The sequence below is a fragment of the Notolabrus celidotus genome, chromosome 4 (genome assembly GCF_009762535.1).
Source record: "Notolabrus celidotus isolate fNotCel1 chromosome 4, fNotCel1.pri, whole genome shotgun sequence".
Taxonomy (NCBI): Eukaryota; Metazoa; Chordata; class Actinopteri; order Labriformes; family Labridae; genus Notolabrus; species Notolabrus celidotus.
The window spans coordinates 34,193,575-34,211,869 of NC_048275.1; the positions used below are offsets into that span (position 1 = coordinate 34,193,575).

The 18,295-nt window shown below is 39.2% G+C and overlaps 1 protein-coding gene across 2 annotated transcripts; it reads right to left on the reverse strand.

Moving 5' to 3' along the window:
- Positions 1-548: 548 nt before the first annotated feature.
- LOC117812053 (voltage-dependent T-type calcium channel subunit alpha-1H-like) lies at positions 549-15,726 on the reverse strand. Of its 2 annotated transcripts, none has more exons than XM_034682609.1 (31): positions 15,446-15,724; positions 14,323-14,514; positions 13,907-14,000; positions 13,604-13,728; positions 13,148-13,236; positions 11,906-12,065; positions 11,090-11,390; positions 10,383-10,475; positions 10,026-10,192; positions 9,036-9,090; positions 8,816-8,941; positions 8,375-8,523; positions 7,831-8,016; positions 7,625-7,742; positions 7,030-7,284; positions 6,713-6,798; positions 6,314-6,437; positions 5,961-6,029; positions 5,648-5,832; positions 5,396-5,522; positions 5,132-5,257; positions 4,909-4,998; positions 4,256-4,442; positions 2,962-3,113; positions 2,759-2,868; positions 2,542-2,675; positions 2,324-2,382; positions 1,936-2,014; positions 1,423-1,544; positions 1,067-1,225; positions 549-968 (listed from the first exon to the last, which is right to left on the reverse strand). In XM_034682609.1, the coding sequence occupies exons 2-31, from the start codon at positions 14,505-14,507 to the stop codon at positions 894-896; spliced, it is 3,987 nt and encodes a 1,328-aa protein (XP_034538500.1). In that variant the 5' UTR covers positions 14,508-14,514; positions 15,446-15,724; the 3' UTR covers positions 549-893. The 2 variants fall into 2 exon arrangements, with proteins under 2 accessions (XP_034538500.1, XP_034538501.1); XM_034682610.1 differs by having other exon boundaries at positions 767-968; positions 1,071-1,225; positions 15,446-15,726.
- Positions 15,727-18,295: the final 2,569 nt, after the last annotated feature.

An 18,295-nucleotide genomic window follows, 5' to 3' on the forward strand; every position in this document is an offset into this window, starting at 1 on the left:
CTAAATATTAGAAATAAGACGTTCTCTGAAAATATTGAGAATAGGTCTGGTTGTCATTATGTTATCATTATAAACTCTTCCTCTTCCTCCTCCTCCTCCTTCTCCTTCTCTGGGTTTTACAGCTTCATAAAGGATTATAGCAGGACTGTTGTATGAGGGCCGAGTCATTAAGGTTTACCAAAAACTCTCACTGCAGAGTATTTAACACCTACATTATGGTTTGCTTTGAAAGGGTTTCTGAAACCATGAATTTAAATTAAAGTAGACGTTTATTCTGGATGAGCTCTCTTTATTGAGCAGAAGAAGTTTGTTACTCTTGGGCTTTGTATGATACAGCTGCACATAATCTAGCTTGTTGCTCAGGCCTATATTTTATTGTTAGATGTGTATGTAAGACCTCATGTTGGCTAAAGATTCATCTATTTAAACTCAGACAAACAAAAGCAGGATTTTAAATATCTAAAACAACTTAGAGTGTCTTTATCTGATGTCTTTCTGTGGGAATAAATTAAAAACACTGTGACATGATGAATTAATAATAAACAACCAAACTTTCATAGTTTATGTTAAAGTGCTTCATAAAATTATTAAACATTCAAAACAAACTGTTACAAAAACATTAGATCAGATTCACAGAAACATTAAAGCATTAACACAACTATACAGATACAAATACAATTCATCCACAAAGATTAAAGATTCGACTCAATACAATGTTTAAAAAAATTAAATCACATGTTCAGTTAAATATTATCAAGCTACAAAATCAGAGTATTTGGTTTATGTAAATTACACATTGCTAATGAACTTTAAGAAAAAAACATTTGTGTCAGATAAAAAGAAGCTGTTGGTGATTTCATCAGGAAGATCACCAAATCTATCCCCAGCTGGGTTCAAGGTTCGGGGGCTGGGACAGCAGGATCCACAATCATCTGGCCTTGGTTTCTTGGAGGTCTAACATGGTCCTCCTCAAGGGGGAGACAGATGTTAGTAGGGTTTCACTGAAATGTCAAAATATTGTTATATGTACACACACTCCTCCACCAGGACATGGTCAAGGACTTACTTGCTTGCTGTCCTCCAGAGCCTGCATGATGGCTGCAACCACCAGGTTTGCTAGCACGAACTGGGCCATGATGACAAAGGTAATGAAGTAGACAGGGGAGACCAAGTTCATGTAGCTGGAGCAGCCATCTCTCCCTGGAGGACACTCCCTCAATGTGTCCTTGAAGACATAGAGCAAGAATCAGGGGCTGGTTCACAGACAGCAGCATAATACGTTTCACATAGAGAACAAGACAAAACAACATACAATAACAAGTCCCTATTGTGTCAATTCATAAATGAACAGTGCTAAGTAGTAAAACATGTACACATGCTGATCAGATGAGCTTGTGTGTGCATATGTGACTGTGTGCATACTTTCAGAATCCCACTCCAGTTGTCTCCGGTGCACACCTGGTAGAGCGTGAGCAGGGCCGCCCCAAAGTGCTTGAAGTTGGCGTACCGATGTAAACCCAGGCAGGGGTTGTCCTCTGTGCACTCTGATGAAAACAGAAGGAAACACAGAAACAGACAGTGAGTTCTTTGAACAGTGGACTTGTTGTTTCAACAATACAATCTCTCTGAAATGTTTTGAGTTACCAGATTGTTCATCCCTAAAATGAAATGTGTGAACCACACCTTTAGTTCAGCTGAGCTAAAGGCAAAACATGATACACTATTAACACCAGTTCAAGTAGCTAACAGTCAATAACATTTGTTATTAAAGGCTGAGCTTCAATGATTAAAATAAACTCTATATATGAGAAAAACTCTGAAATCTAATGTAAAAGTGTGTGTGTGTGTGTGTGTGTGTGTGTGTGTGTGTGTGTGTGTGTGTGTGTGTGTGTGTGTGTGTGTGTGTGTGTGTGTGTGTGTGTGTGTGTGACTGACCTAGCCTGCCAAACAGCTCCACTCCCAGCGCAGCGTAGATGAAGAAAAAGAACATGAAGAGTAGACAAATATTTTCAACCTGGAATCCAAATGCATGTTAGATCTTCTGCATAAAAAACATGTCACCCTGAAAACTCTCAACCAGGGACCAGGTCTGTATGAACCTCTACCAAAGGAAAACATGGCCTGTTATTATTTCTAATGTTGACTCATCTTTAACACATGAACTCTTGTGAGGTGCTTAGTGAAGCCAAAAACAAAGATACCAGAGGGTCAGAACCTGTAGAAGTGAGCATGCTCACAGCAGTGACAGATAAAAAGCTGAAGCTTACTTTACATTTATAATAAAAGACAACAAACATATGAATCCCACTTTGTCTGTGTTTACCTGCAACAGAGTCTTGATGACGGTGTTTAGCAGAACTCTTATCTTTTTGGCCTTCAGCACTGAAGAGACACAGGAGCAGTTATGAATAACATACAAACATAGTATACTCCTCCCTAGCATTCTATCTCTTTAGGAGATGTATATATGAAGCTCACCTCTAGCCTTTACATACAAACACAGACTTTATGTCGCTCAAGACGGCTCTAAAGTGTGTTTACCTTGTGCCAGTCTGAGCACTCTGCAAACTCTCAGGATGCTGGGATTGATGGGCATTTTGTCCGCCATGTTCATCTTGTTGAAGATGATGCTGAGTATGGAAATCACAACTACAATGATGTCCAGCAGATTCCAGCTAAAACACACAAAGGTCTCACTTTAGGAACTAGAAGACCGAACATGCTTAAGCAAGTACTCTTATTGATGTAAGTGTGTTACCTGTCTCTCATGAACCTCAGTACACCAAACGCCACCAACTTAAGCAGGACTTCGATGACGAAGATGACGGTGAACACATAGTAGGAATACTCTGTTAGTTTCTCTACATACTGGAAGAACAGAGACAGCATCAATGTCAACCACAAGTTTTCTCACACTGCAGAGCTTACAGGAAGTATTCTAAATACCCGTGTGTGTTTTACCTGAGGCTGGTTATAATGTTCCACAGCCATCACCAACACACTCAGGAAAATGGTGGTGGTCACAAAGAGGTCCAGGAAGCTACTGGTACACAGAGTGTGGATCCATCGACGCAACTTGGAGTAGTTTGTGAAATAGGGAACCTGCTCAGGTTCTGGAACATCAACAAAGAGAAAGCAGATAATTAGAGGGAGTATCCATCAACGCTGATAAAAGAAAAGCAAAGCTTATTTAAAGAAGTCTCGCTCATTTAAGGGGAAGATCTTTTCCTTTTCTGTGGATTATGTGATTCCCTTTTCAGAATGATTAACACACAGCACATATTCAGTTCGCTCCACGGAAGGCAATCTGTCAGGCTTTGTTTAGAAAATCTAACAAGTACACGACAGGATCAAACCTGGAAAGTTAAGTTCCTTCTGGTGTATCATCACTCTCCCATCCCCGATCTTAGTGAGCAGAAATACAAGTAAGCCATTCTGTTTCACACCAAAAGGACCATTAGTTAAACATGTATTGATAGTTAAAGTTCAAAGTGCAGAGCTTGTACTATTTGGCTGATCAGTTATCACAGTGATTTGTATCCAGCAGAGGAGCTATGATTCTTGTCATCGGCCCAGATTGTATAAATAATAGACGGAGCTGGCCGGTGTCAACAGACCCTTTGGATTAGGCCTTTTGGCAGAGTTAGCTTCTTTGTTTTTCTAAACCAAAAGTCAGCATATTTGAGAGGGTGGCACGAGAAAGGAGTCTACAAATGCTAAATTATCAAGTTATAAACTTGTTGTTCATCTATTTATTTGCCCATGAATAACAGAGTGTACCAGCATGTCTCCCAGAAAGACAGTCTATGTTTGGTGGTTGCTGATGTTCATTTAAGAGACAAAGAAGCTAAGATAGAGAGTGGAACTCTGCAAACTTGACACCTGTTTCCAGCTGGTTAGCCAAAACTGAAATGTTGGGTTCTTGTCACCACTACAGCCCACTGTTCTCTCTGTGGGGAAAGTTAATAACAATCTGGGCTCATATGCACTGGCTGCTGATAAATCACAACAAACAAGCAGTTAATAAGTTGGATATGGTCAGAGGAGAGATGGATATCTTCCCTACAAATAAATAAAAGAACTCTTCACGCACAGGAGCACTCACAAACTGACTCACTACTCCCAGACAGGCTGCTCATCTGTTGTAAACAATGAATGAAATGATGACCTCCCTCAATATTTTCATATGAGGGATAAGTCAAAGGACTTTCTCTAATTCATGAACACCCACAGAATCATCACACAGCTCTGTTACCTCTGTGCTGCGCTTGCACTTCTCCTCCTCCCTCCTCTAGTGACACTTCATCTGCTGCTCTTTGCTCCTGCTGACACTGGTGGAAGGTCTCCACCATCACCCCGATGAACATGTCCAGGAGAAAGAAGCTCATGACCATGAAAGAGATGAAATACAGCAGCATCCATTCATTGTAGTTCTTCACCGGCTGAGAGAAGGAGAAGAAAAGAAATGTAGGTTTTAAGTTTTTTGTGTTTGAGAAACAAGAGATGCATTTCACACTGATGTCATACGAGGGGAAACAAGTTGAGAACTTTGAGGAAGGAAATAAATATATTGGGTAGCTCTGCTTTATGGCACAAGTATTTTCACATTCACTTCAGACATTGTGTTGTTTTTACTTTGTCTTAATATTTCTTAGATTTCCAGTTTATTTTGTAAGATCCTCAAGTCGTCCTTGTATCTCTTGGTACCTTGTCTTGTGTTGTTTTTCCTTGTGTGTTTCTACTCTATTGTGTTTCCTGTTTTATTTAGTAGTTCTTGATCCCTGTGTGTCTGGTTTAGTTTTACTTTCTGCCCTTGTGTGTTCCCCTCCACTTTGCCACCCTTGACCATTAGGTTGGCATTATCAATATTTCTACAAACATAAACAAGGCATGACCCAACAAAAGTACCTGTTTGCCTACTCCAACAGCATCCAGCCCATCATACATGATGTTCACCCAGTCATCCGTCGAGAACATCGCAAACAAGGACATCAGAGCCTGAATTGAAAACACAAGAAAGTAAGGTAAACAGGGGAACTTTATTAAGTTCTATGATCTATCAGGATGAGATATCTATATTACAGTGAGTAGTTTTACAGGAGCGTAAGCCAACACATCTATTTTTCCATACCTGAGGCAAGCTGTCGAAGTTGAACTTCTTTCGTGTCCAGCGATAGTTGGCAGCCAGACATTCACTCTTGGTGGTGATGTTTCTGATGTCGTGACCCAGGCAGTGGTGGAACTTTCCTTTGAACAACTGAAGTGTGACAAAGAGTGTGTGTGCTGTTATTTCAACTACCATCCTGACACTATAATTACACTTTTAAAGGCAAGAACAATTCATTACCAACAGATGTGTTTAGAACTGACCAGGGTCATAAAATGTTTGTTTTACCTGCACCCCCAGAATGCCAAAGAAAAAAAAATACATGCAGCAAATAAGAACGATGTTCCCGATGGGTTTGACTGCAGCGATGAGAGATTCCACAGCCAGCTTCAGTTTGGGGGCTCGCTTGATCACCCTGAAAGACACACATACACACAAATGTTAGTGAGAACCAGCACAAGTACCTACAGACACAAACAGAGTGAGGAGGACAAAAGTATTTAGTTACACTGAATACACACACACAGAGACATGATGTACCTCAGTGAACGAAATGTGCGCAGCAGACGTAAAACCTTGAGGATGCTCAGCATGTTGGTTTTGCCCGCATTGCCCAGAGAGACAAAGATGTGGACCAGAGACAGAATCACCAACAAACCATCCATGGTGTTCCACAAAGAGCGACAGTAGCTGTCCTTCCCAAAGAGTAAACCCAGAGCTAGAACCTGGAGCCCAAGTTACAATATATTAACGCTCCAAGAAGTTTCCTCTTTTAAACACTCACAGCAACAAAGATTCATTTTGTTTAAAATGATTATAAATACTGTTAAAAAAATCAATAACTGATGTTTACCTTAAGAAGCATCTCAACCAGGAACACAGCAGAGAACACGTACAGGGACACATTGAGGATCAGTCGCTCCTAAAGGGGAGGGGAAATGTGTGTTTGAGCAACATGCATTTTGGTTTCCATATAACAAGCTCCTGTTACCATTTGTTTCATGAAATTCACAACATCCAGCTTCACTGAGTGTGTGTGTGTGTGTGTGTGTGTGTGTGTGTCAGCCTGTGGTGTAGCTGTTATCTTCCACATGATACACATACAAAGATTACAGCATGTGAACAAACACATACAACATGTGTGAGTACAGTCAACATACAGAGTTCAGGTATGTGGAGGTCTTATATGTAGTTTTTGTGTCTCACCGTGCTCCTGGGATCTATCCCTGGCCTCTCCATAGCAATGGTGACACAGCTGAGGAGAATGAAGAGTAGGATCACGTGGTCGAACATGCTGTGAGAGACCATGCGTCGGCAAATCATACGGCACCTAAACACAAACACACACACACACACACACACACACACACACACACACACACACACAGACACACAGACACACAGACACACAGACAGACACACAGACACACAGACACACACACACACACACACACACACACACACACACACACACACACACACACACACACACACACACATAAACACACACACACACACACACACACACACACACTCCAATTAAAAAAGTTATAGTCACTGAAAGTCACACAATGAGGCAAAGAAAGCAGTATGTTTTAAACCCACCTGTTCCTTGGGGAGAACACGTAGAGTGACCACTCGTCATGGTCTTTGCACCAATGGAGAACTTTCTGGATGAAGTTCAAAGTTCTCTAAAGGGATAGATAGTTCCACAACAGTCCCCTGTCTTATTCCAAAGTACGAACCAAAGACTTTAAAGACAACAACACTGAAAATATAGGAACTAGCAAAAATGTCCCCAGAACTGCAGCAAAGATAATTATTTGGACTCTCTGCATCATTTCAATGTGTAGAATTTTGTAAACCATCAATTATGTGCACCAAAAGACTGACTTTCAAAGGTTTCACTTCTAGGATCGTACCTCGTCCTCACTGGTGTCTGGCAGTGCAAGGTCAGGGGCGGGGTCTGTCACAGAGGGCCTGCTGGGGTCAGTCTCAGAGGATGCGCTGGATGGACTGGAAATGTCCTGAAAGCTCTGAACCACTATGCCCACAAGAACATTCAGAAGGACATATTTTCCCACCATAATGAGCACAACAAAGTAGAGAATGGCCCATGGCGATGTGGTGGACATGGCATTGTACAGCACCAGATTCCAGTCCTCCTGAGTCAGAATCTGGAGTTAAAGATTTATTACATACATCAATAAAGGCACAACTTGCACGGTGTTGGGACACAATGACTATTTTTGAAGAGAAGTAACGCACACCAAAGCATTTGGTGAGGGGCTGACCACTGGCTGAAGACTAAAGTGAAAAAAGTGTCACACACTCTGGATCCACGTGTAGTTTTCTTTGATGGCGTTTCAGTCCTCTGGCCCTCTTCGTGATCTTGAAGAGGGCCAGAGGACTGAAAGGGTTTAAATCAAATTAAAGTAAATATGGAACCAGAGTGTGTGACACTTTTTCACTCAGGACATAATGACAAGAACACAAGTTAGCAGGCAAGAGAATAACCTGAAACACGGTGACCATGGACCAGAGTAGGTTGTCAAAGTTTTTCCGGTCAGGGACGATGTCTCCATGTTTGGTCTTGAACTGAAATTTACCACCAAACAGAAGCATACCCAGAACACTGCAGAGAGACAAGAACATGCTGTCAGAGCTCTTGAAACACGAGCATCTTATGTGTAACTCTTGGATTATTAACGGTGTTTACATGCCTGAAAACAAAGTTGAGAGACAGCAGTAGCAGGAAGAGAGCAGATGCCTCTTCAAAAGTTTTCTTCAGCACCCGCAGCTGTCTCTCCAGGTAAGGCAGGAAGTGAAGAAGCCTCACAAACCGTAGTAAACGCAATGACCGCAGGACTGATGGTTTGCCTTCAGCTTTACCAATGACCTCCCACAAACTGAAGACAAGGAGGAAGAAAAGAAGCAAAGAAAACATACTGACATGAACAGACGGATGTACCATGGACAACAACAAAAAGAAAAACACAAGAGTAGACTTGTAGCCTAACAGCTCTATCCCTTCACCAATTAGCTAACTAGCTAAGATGCAGTTTACATCAGTTTGTGTCTGCCATAGATGGAGAGTTTAACAGGCAGATATATTTCTATATTTGAATGATCTTTTGAGGTAGTTTCACATCTTTTTGAAATCAAACAGTAGAGGCACCTTCACAATAATTTACTGGAACGAATATTCCTCGAGAATGTCTTTTCTTTATGTTCTTCAGCAAACCATGTGAGTACTGATTATAGTACCTGATGATAACGAGGACAAAGTCAAAGTTGTCGTTCCAGTCCTTGAAGTACTCCCACTTGAGAGCCAACAACTTTGCAACCATCTCCATGAGAAATATGATGGTGAAGATGATGTTACAGATCCGTAACACCTGTGTCAACTTCTCGGGCTGCAGAAAGATAATGATGACATGGTATTAATGTTGAAGGAGGGCAGATTCTGAAATGTCTCTCTTTCTTTCCTAATCATTCCAAAACAACTCCAAGTCTAGATGCAGGGTTCCAGATTTGTGCAGCACATGTAAGAATTTTCCCAAACTCAAGGCAAAGACTGAGGCAGCTCTCAACAGCCAATCAAAGCTTTTTATCTTTGTTCTTATCCCTCAGCCTCCCCATCTGACTCTTATTAGAGAATCCCAGAGTGGACACAGAGTAGGCAGACTGGAACACTTTGCTCCTCACCTGCTCATGGTGCTCGAAAACCAAGGCCCCCACACTGAAGACCACAACAAGCATGATGAGTCTGTCAAACAGTGTACTTTCAACAGTCCTCTTAAGGATCCTCTTGTAGGGTATCCAGGCCTGGCCCTGAACGAGAGGGGAGTCAGTGATGTGACCTCTTGTTAGTGAGGCAACAATGCAGCTTAAGGCGGTATCACAGAATGTTTCAGAGGAGTCTCACCAAGGTATCAACCCTGTCATCTCTGCCTCTAGGGTGCACTCTGTTCTGAATTTCACTGGTAAAAGAAAAAGAGATGGATAAATAACTGGAAGTAGACCAGAAGGGTGACATTTCAATTCTCATGTTTACATATTATGCTCTGGCAATGAACGTCTGCATGTTTGTTTGCTTTTGTAGTGATTAGCCCTCTGATGTTTTTAATCACAAACAAAACTTTGTATGCAATTTTATAATGATCAGAACTTCAGAATTGTGTGACAAAACTAGAGGCATGTCAAAGGATGATTGTAACTGAAATATTTTCTACATATTTTAACAGCAATTTCCATAATGTCAAAGAAGACCTAAAGAAGGCAGCTTTAAAAACAAATGCAAATGAAAATCCTTTAGATAACTTTTTTCTATTAAGGTCTTTTCAAGATGAAGACTATAAGCTGATCAGATGAGCGGTGTCGGAGAAGATCATTTTTTAAGGACCTTTGGAAATGTACCTAAAGGGGTGATTTTCGCCACTTTGTCCAGAATATCTCACTTCCTGTCAACATTTCACCACGACGTTAAGAGACTTTTTTGAAGGTCTTGGCTTGATATATGCACAAAAAATTCAGGAGTGTGGGTAAGAAAAAGGCAAATGAGAAGGGGCTTTTGGAAACTTTGGGGGGGGGGGGGGGGGGGGGGGGGGGTAAAGAGCGGATTTGCTGAGGTGATGGGCACAAAACCAAGAAATTAACACATTTTTCACCAGGCCTGACAAACCTATGAAATCTTGTGAGTTTTTAGATATGGTAAATCCCTCAGAATAGGGATTTACTTTGGCAGAAAACAATCCTATGCATTTCAGTAGGGCCTCCGCACCAGTCGGGCCCTTATTAAGAGAGCATTTATCTTAAACCTTTAGAATAATACAAATGTTGTTGTTTTATCATTTCACCGCAGACATCAACTTGTTTAAGGTACTAATGAAAAGACTTCATATATACAGTAACTGACCGTTTCATTCTCAAGAGCATCCCCGTCACCAAGCACTTCAACTTGTTGAAGATGTCTGCGATTGTCACAGTGCCAGCAAGTTGAACTACTGTCTTCCTCTCCATGTTCTCTGAAAACTGGGTGGCGATCACCACGGCGCACACGTTCATCATGACAAAAGAGCCAATCTGGTTGGGGAGGTATAGAGGGGGCTGTTTAGAGCAAGGGTTGGAAAGATCTCGGAACATCTTTCAGGGAGTTGCAACAAAAACATGTAAGTCATTTTGCCCTCAATTAGCAGTCATTTGGCCAAACAGGGATCAACAAGGACATGGTTTCACACTGGGGCTGTTAAAAACACTGACAGTGAACACTTACCATTGTTACAAAAACAAAGAAGAGAAAAGTCCAGAAGGAATGGGAATCCATCACATAAAACATGATCTCCGACCATCCTTCCAGTGTGACCACCTGTGGACAGAGACAGAGTGTTTAAATAGACCTACAATTCAACATCTGTTAACATCTTTTTATTTTGGACTACTTGATTTTATTTTCACTTCCTGCCCTTATGTGCTTCACTCTTAATTAGTGTCACCTGTGTCTTGTGTCACACCTGTGTTGATTGCACTGTGTGTATTTAGCTTCTCTGTTTCCCCTCTCCTTTCGTCACTTCATTGAGTCTACCTGCGTCTCTTTCCCTGCCTTCTCCAGAGTCTCAGTTGGATTTGTTTTTTTTTTATAGTTGTTGTTTTTCTCTTGTTTTTATATTTATCAGACCCTTTTATTTTGTCTGCATTTGAGTCCTTTTACTTTTGTTTTTGCATTTAAATGTGACAGAAAGCTGGAAAAATCCCTGGCAAGTTATTCTCAGGAACTCACTAAGTATACATCGGACACTCGTGTATTTTTTAAGTTCTAAAGTTTCCAAAAAACATGACAGGTAAAAAGAAATGTCCATCGGGACATATTCTGAATACAAATCAAGCCTAACACTGATATTCTTAGCTCCTTGCAATCCATCTTTTTCCTTTTATACTTTCAAACTAAACTTCAACATTTGGTTCACATATAAAAGTTCTCACCTGGAATATGGTTATCCATGAGAAGAAAATGTTGTCGAAGTTGATTGCTCCCATGTACGGATTGGTGTCCCCTGCACGACAGACATTATAGTACTGGTTCCAGTCGATGCAGCCACTGGTTCCATTCACAGCAGCTGAAGCATGCTGGGTAGCATCCATTGAGCAGGTTTCTCCATCCACTCTGTAAGGAGGGATGTGACTGCAGCGCTGCATCCCATCCTTGTTGTCAGGCGCACAGATGAATTCAAACTTTTGACCATACTTTGGAATAAAGTATGAACTCAGGGACACGTTGTACTTTCTAGAAAAAAAATATCAAAAAGTTAAAATACAGTTCAAGTGATGTGCTATAGAAATAAACATTTAGCTCTGAGACTTCATGATCAGACTTTTGTTCTGCGTATTGAGAAAACCTTGTGCTCTATAGACTGAAAAACTGATCAAAGCTTCAACGCAGTTTACACAAAGTTATCCATAAGTCACATCACAAGAAAAGTGATGGATCATATAATGGGAATTAGAAATGGTCAAATAATCTGATAGTTGATTCACAGAATATGAAACAATGATGATAACAATCAATATATTGTAAAGTTATAGTTCATGTCCAAACACCCAGGGCATTTGTTGGGTCTAGCTCAAAGTGAGCATATCAAGTGTATGTTTCATATTATTTATTATCATATATTACATTATTGAGGATTTTGGACTGTACATATATATCTGAAGGAGATTTTTAGAAAAGTCTGACTCAGAGAGAAATAATAATATGCAGATTACATAGATTATGCTGATTAAATAAAGGTTTTTCCTTACGTAGGAATATCCTCTCCCAGGAAACAGCGGTTGCGCAGCTGACCTGCCCACAGCTGAACCCCAACAACGGAGAAGATGTGAATGGCCAACATGTTGAGGAAGAGGACGTTGGCAAGCATGGGCAGGGTGTCAACAAGTCCGGCTACCAAGACTTGCATGCCTATAGAAAATGAACAGAAGAAAAGTACTCACACACTGTTTGAAAAACACTTAGTCCCAGTGACTGGATGTCCATATTGAACATCATCAGCATTCAAAGACCAGTGAGGTGCAGTGGTGGACAAAGTACACGTCTTCATTACTTCAGTCAGAGTATAGATCCTCCTGGTCAAACATTACTCCAATACAAGTGAAAGTTGTTCAGTCAGATTATGACTTGAGTTAAAGTCCTGGAGTACTTGCTTTTAAAAATACTGAAGTATTCAAAGTGCTTTTTAAAATATCTCTACACGTATTTTCACAAAGCATGAGGTCAGTCAAGAATGCATGGGTGAACATTCTGCTCCATTCTGTGTATCTAGAAAACATAATTTCATATCTAAAAAGTCTACCATGAAATATAAACTAAGTTACTACAAGCACAGACAAGTTTACAATGTTCCTCTGGAATCAAAGCAGCGTGTTAGCTCCAGACCTGCACATGCTTTCTCAGGTTAGATGCTGATGTTTTGTAGGCTGTGATGACGTTTGTGTGGTAAACAGATCAGAGATTTAGAACAATACAAACAATCATTCTTTATTTCAAAACCTCAAACGTGGGTTTAAAATATACACTTTAAAAATGAAAACTTAAAATTGTTGGCCTGAAAATGATTTTTGATTTTTGTTCCATTTTGTTGCAAACTACATCAAAGTAGTGATCTCAACTACCTGTATTAAGTTTGTTGTGTAATGATCTGTATTTACTCTACGCTCAACCGAGGTACGGCTACACCACTGAGACAAACCAAACACAAGTACAAGAACAGTTTACGGTCTTTGGGATCTGATTTCAGAAAAGAAAACTCATCAGCTGACTTCAAAGATAAAGTCGTGAGTAACTAGAATGATGATAGAAATGTAGAGGAGTCAGTAGTATGATATTTGTCTTTCAAATGGTGTGGAGTCAAAGTAATAAGTTCCCCCCCAAAAATAATACTCAAGTAAAGTACAGATAATCATCAAAACATGTACTCAAGTAGATTAACTCTGTTACTGTCCACCACTGCTGAGGTGTGCTAAGCAGTCTTGTCAATGACTTACTTGGTATTCTGCTGAACAGTCGGATCGGTCGGAGAGCTTGAAAGACTTGCCAGTGGAAGCCGTAGCGGGCAAGAATATAGTCCAACACCCTGAGGGAAAAGTTGCAGGTGTTAAAAAAAACCTTTATTTTGTCTAATTTCCTGGTCAAGAATAAAGATGTGTAAATGTTGTAATACTAAATACAAGCACGAGAGACTGATAGTTCAAACATCTTATGGTGAAATGTTTTTTTACACGTTTTCAAAAAGGCAGATAAGACTTGTCTAAAGTGTTTTGTTTATCCAGTTTTAAACAAAGAGTCCTGCTGTGTTCATTCTTCAATAAATGTTCATGTTGTTTTTAACTTGAAGCAAATGAGAAGCTTCATATGATTTCTACAGTGGGCTGCTGTTGTCTACCTACAGATGTAATAGAGGCATTTATAAACACAAGAGAGAGAAGCTGTAAGATACTTACTCTCCAGAGTTGATGAAGAAGTCAAACTTGTTCCAGCTGTTGGAAAGATAGCCAACGACCCCCAGGGCGACCATCTTGATGACCATTTCCACGATGAAATACGCAAAGAACAAAGCCTTAACAATCTGTACAAATAACAAAGAGAAGTTAAAAATACAGCAACACCAATGATATTGCAGACTTTAGTAATCATTATAGTAATCTGGCTTTACTACAGCTGCAGTGACTAACCAACGGTACTTTTAGTGACACAGAAACATTTAATAACAAGTTGACCCTGATGAGAGGGCAGGTGATGCTCACCCCCAGGTAGATGTTGTGCTCTCCATTGGGTTGGTACATGCAGAGAGTCACACAGGTGAGCAGGGCCGTCAGTATGGATGAATAATCCAACCAAGTGGAGGAATATGTTAAGTTCAAACAGAGATTAAATAGATTCCTTCTTACAACTTTTGGACAACTGAAGATGAAAGATGTCATGACAGAGGCACCTGATGGGACTTAAGCTTGTTCAATGTTTATAGAATGACAGACTCTAAAGGGAAAGCCTGGAAGCTGCTCTCCATCACTTACTATCTGAAGGTCAGAGACAGGAACACAGATTCATATATCTGCTATGAAATCAAGTCAAGCTTTCAAGCCTGTAGTTTTGTTTGTCGTCATGTTTAGTCTCAGCAGGTATCAGACATAGCTGGACTTCCAGCAGAAATAAAGGATATGGACTGTGGATCATTTGCAAACACAAACTACGAGGTGTTGTTGTTTGTTTGAGGCACAGTAGAACAACCGGAGCCAGGGCTGGGTATGGAAGCTCCTGTTCCTCAGGACCTGTTCCCTCTTGATCCAGGATGTGGAGGGCCACTCCATCCTGCTGCTCCTCCTTTCTCACCACAGAATGATCCATGATGAAACTAGAAACACAGATATTTTTGAGGGTTAAGAAAAAGCTCAGAATCATATAAACAGGGGGTAACACAGAGGAAAGAGCAGGCAACAGTAAGTGGGGTAAATCATAAAGGGAGAAATATGATCCAAAAATATTGAACAGGTGTTTTCTCTGAGCACAAAACACTCTCAAAAAACTTTTAACTTCCCTTTAACCCCCCACCCCCTACATCTCTTCACTTAAGACAGAGTATACATAAATAAAGTAAGAAAAGCAAACAAAACAAACAAACAAACATAAGCCAAAGAGAGATTACCTATTCATACAACTGCAAATTCAATATGTGTATCTTTTAAAAATAAAGCATAACATTTTATAGAGGGAGAAGCAGCCCGTAAACTTCATGAGATTATTGAACAGAAGACAAGATAAATAAAAAATTATAATAATTTCATATATATTTAAACAAAGTCCAAATTCAATGTAGTGTTCAGTTAATCAACAAGCACATTACACTCCGTTTTGTGGACGTTTCGGGGTTAAATGTGGAGAGGACAACATGACATTAGCTAGCTTGATCATTTCTCTCATAGAAGAACCAACATGTGGAAACATGTTACTATAGCCATCCAAAGATTCACATTAAAGTCAGACAAATATTGTTGACTTTAAAAATCTATGAAAATGTGAGAAACGGCACAGTTTGAAGCTTGATGAAAACAGACAGGGCCAAAGCAGTGAGCGGTCAGTGTTAATGTCTGATGAGATATAAAGTCCCAGGATGAGACAGACCCCGACACAGAGCTGTGATTCATCCACAGTTAGCATCATATGGATTATTATCTGTCTGTTGGTCCAACATTAAACACTTCAACTCCCCGTCAAACATTACACAGCGTTATTGACCTGTTGATGCTTTAAGTTTCTTTGGATTGATCACCTGAACTAGTTCTTACCTCCTCCGCTGCAGCCGGTGTTAGGGTTGCTGGACCGGATCCAGTCTTCAAGTCGTTTGGTCCCGTTTCCCTTTGTAACCGAAGATAACATGTTTGACGAGTTGTTTACTAATATAACGATCACGGAAACTAACGGGCTAAGAAATGTTCTTCCATTGAAAATACCAAAACATAGGCTATTTAAAAAACACATCAGTTTCTCCGGAACTGCTTTGGGAAACCTATGGAGTCAAACGATGTTTGGCATTGAACAATCATTTTAACTGAAAACAAACTGAAAAAGAAACATTGGCATGGAAACATGTGAAGAAAATTAGGCTAGGAGAAAACTGTTATGACAACAAAACAAGAACTATGGCATTTACACAGTTCTAAAAATAGAATAATTGAACCTAAATTATGATGAAATGTTAATTGTTCAATGGTCCTGTTTCCCTCGGTAACCGAAAATAACAGGCTATCTGCTGCATCGTTTAATAATATGATGATAGCGTGAGTGACAGTTAATAATCGGTGTCAAGGGGTTTGGACCAATCAGAATCAAGCATTTAACACAGCCGGGTGATGAGTTAAGAAACATAGAAACAAAAACAAAGGTTATTTATACAGTTAGAAAGCAGGGAAATCAAGGTTCCTAAAGAAGTACTAACAAATGAGAACATTACAGTTTACGTTTTAACACTTCAAGTCGTTTCACTGGAAAATACTATAAACACTGAAATGAATAAATTATTATTACAATAATAATTATAATAATAATGATAATAATAATAACAACAATAATTTAAAAAATGATAATGAATAAACAAATAATAATAAACAGCAATTTCCTGCTGTGGGAAACCAATGAAACTTCAATTGAAAATACCAATAAATACTTAAATGAATAAACGATTATTAAAAAATTATATTTATGATAATGACAATACTAATGCTACTACTACTACTACTACTACTACTACTACTACTACTACTACTAATGATAATAATAATAATACTAACAATAATAATAATAATAATAATAATAATAATAATAATAATAATAATAACAGTAATAATAATAATAATAATAATAATAATAATAATAACACAAATGAATAAGTAACAATAATAATCACAATAATAGTCATAATAATGACAATAACAAAAATAATACATCTTAATAATCATAATAATAAACAGCAATTTCCCCTGAACTGCTGTGGGAAACCTATGAAACTTATTGTAAAACTCTTGAAATGTACATATCCTCCCTCACTAAAACATTGGAGTAAACAACTGCTTTATTATTTGAATATGATAAAAACAATAGCCTTTGAAAAGAACAAAGTATTTCATTTTGAAAACATATGGGGTAAAGTATTACTCGAACTCATTGTATTTGGAATTTCCTTTTACTGTACTCCTTATTTATTTAATTCCCCAAATAGAAAAAAAAAAGACTTTGCGTTTTGAATGAATATCTGTGTTTCTGTTCAAAAGGAGAGAAAGGGACTAAAAGAGGAATCCAAAGACAGATGAATCATTGCCTCATCAGCGGTGGGACAAAAAGAGCAGCCTTTCCAGACAATGTCTGTCTACTAGTTATCCCATGGAAAAATTGAGGCAGGTTCTCATGTTTATATGTTTTTTTTTAAAAAAATTTTGTCATATATTTATATACATTAACAGGAGAAATGACTGATCATGAATACTTCTATTCTATCTATGTATGACATTAGATATTAGTGACTAATTAATTCTGTTGATGTTGATCTGGAAAAACAAAATCAGATTAAAACTTGAGTGATCCTCTGTTAAAGAGATTTTGTCACAGTCAGGGGAGGAAATAAAAACAAAGTCCATCTTGTGGCGAAAGTGGGTAATTACATGTAATTCACTTAAACAGTGCTTTCTGCCTGTGTGTGTCATTAGAGCACAAAAATGCTTTAGTAAAACAGAACTTGAAGTAAAAGATATTAAGACAACAGTACATGAATTATTTCCTCACAGAAATGAAATGAAATCATTGTTAAGTAACAATATGTAGAAGAGGGGTGCTTTTTTTATGAACTCGTGAACTGCATATCCCCACAAAAAGATAACAAGAGCATGAAGAGAAATATAAAATATAAAAAGGGTTATAGCGCTCTTTGTCTTTGTTTACTAAATATTAGAAATAAGACGTTCTCTGAAAATATTGAGAATAGGTCTGGTTGTCATTATGTTATCATTATAAACTCTTCCTCTTCCTCCTCCTCCTCCTTCTCTGGGTTTTACAGCTTCATAAAGGATTATAGCAGGACTGTTGTATGAGGGCCGAGTCATTAAGGTTTACCAAAAACTCTCACTGCAGAGTATTTAACAACTGCACTATGGTTTGCTTTGAAAGGGTTTCTGAAACCATGAATTTAAATTAAAGTAGACATTTATTCTGGATGAGCTCTCTTTATTGAGCAGAAGAAGTTTGTTACTCTTGGGCTTTGTATGATACAGCTGCACATAATCTAGCTTGTTGCTCAGGCCTTTGATTTTATTGTTAGATGTGTATGTAAGACCTGCAAAATCGGCCATCATAGAGTGCTCGCCACACTTAGCCGGCGTGTCGCGTTTTACAAAGATGCGAGGGCGGGAGAGAAGCTGTGTGTGTGGCACAGAGGCATTGTTTTTTTTTTACTGCCTGTCTCTGAAACCTGACCAGCGGTTGATCACAAATATCGTAAGATATCACGGGCTTGCATGTGTTGCTAAGACCTAGTCTTTGAAAGAGTCGGTTTACAAACAGTTCTACAGCCGAAAAGCAGACATCTATACGGGATACGCCGGTTACTTTTTGAAGCGCACCCTGCATTCTTCCCCTGGCCCCGCCCA

Coding starts and splice junctions, on each gene's coding strand:
- LOC117812053 (XM_034682609.1), bottom strand. CDS start 14,507: ATGGATCATTCTGTGGTGAGAAAGGAGGAGCAGCAGGATGGAGTGGCC. Junction 4,999..5,131: donor ACTTCGACAGCTTGCCTCAG/GTATGGAAAAAT, acceptor TTTTCAATTCAG/GCTCTGATGTCCTTGTTTGC. Junction 2,015..2,323: donor TCATCAAGACTCTGTTGCAG/GTAAACACAGAC, acceptor TTTGGATTCCAG/GTTGAAAATATTTGTCTACT.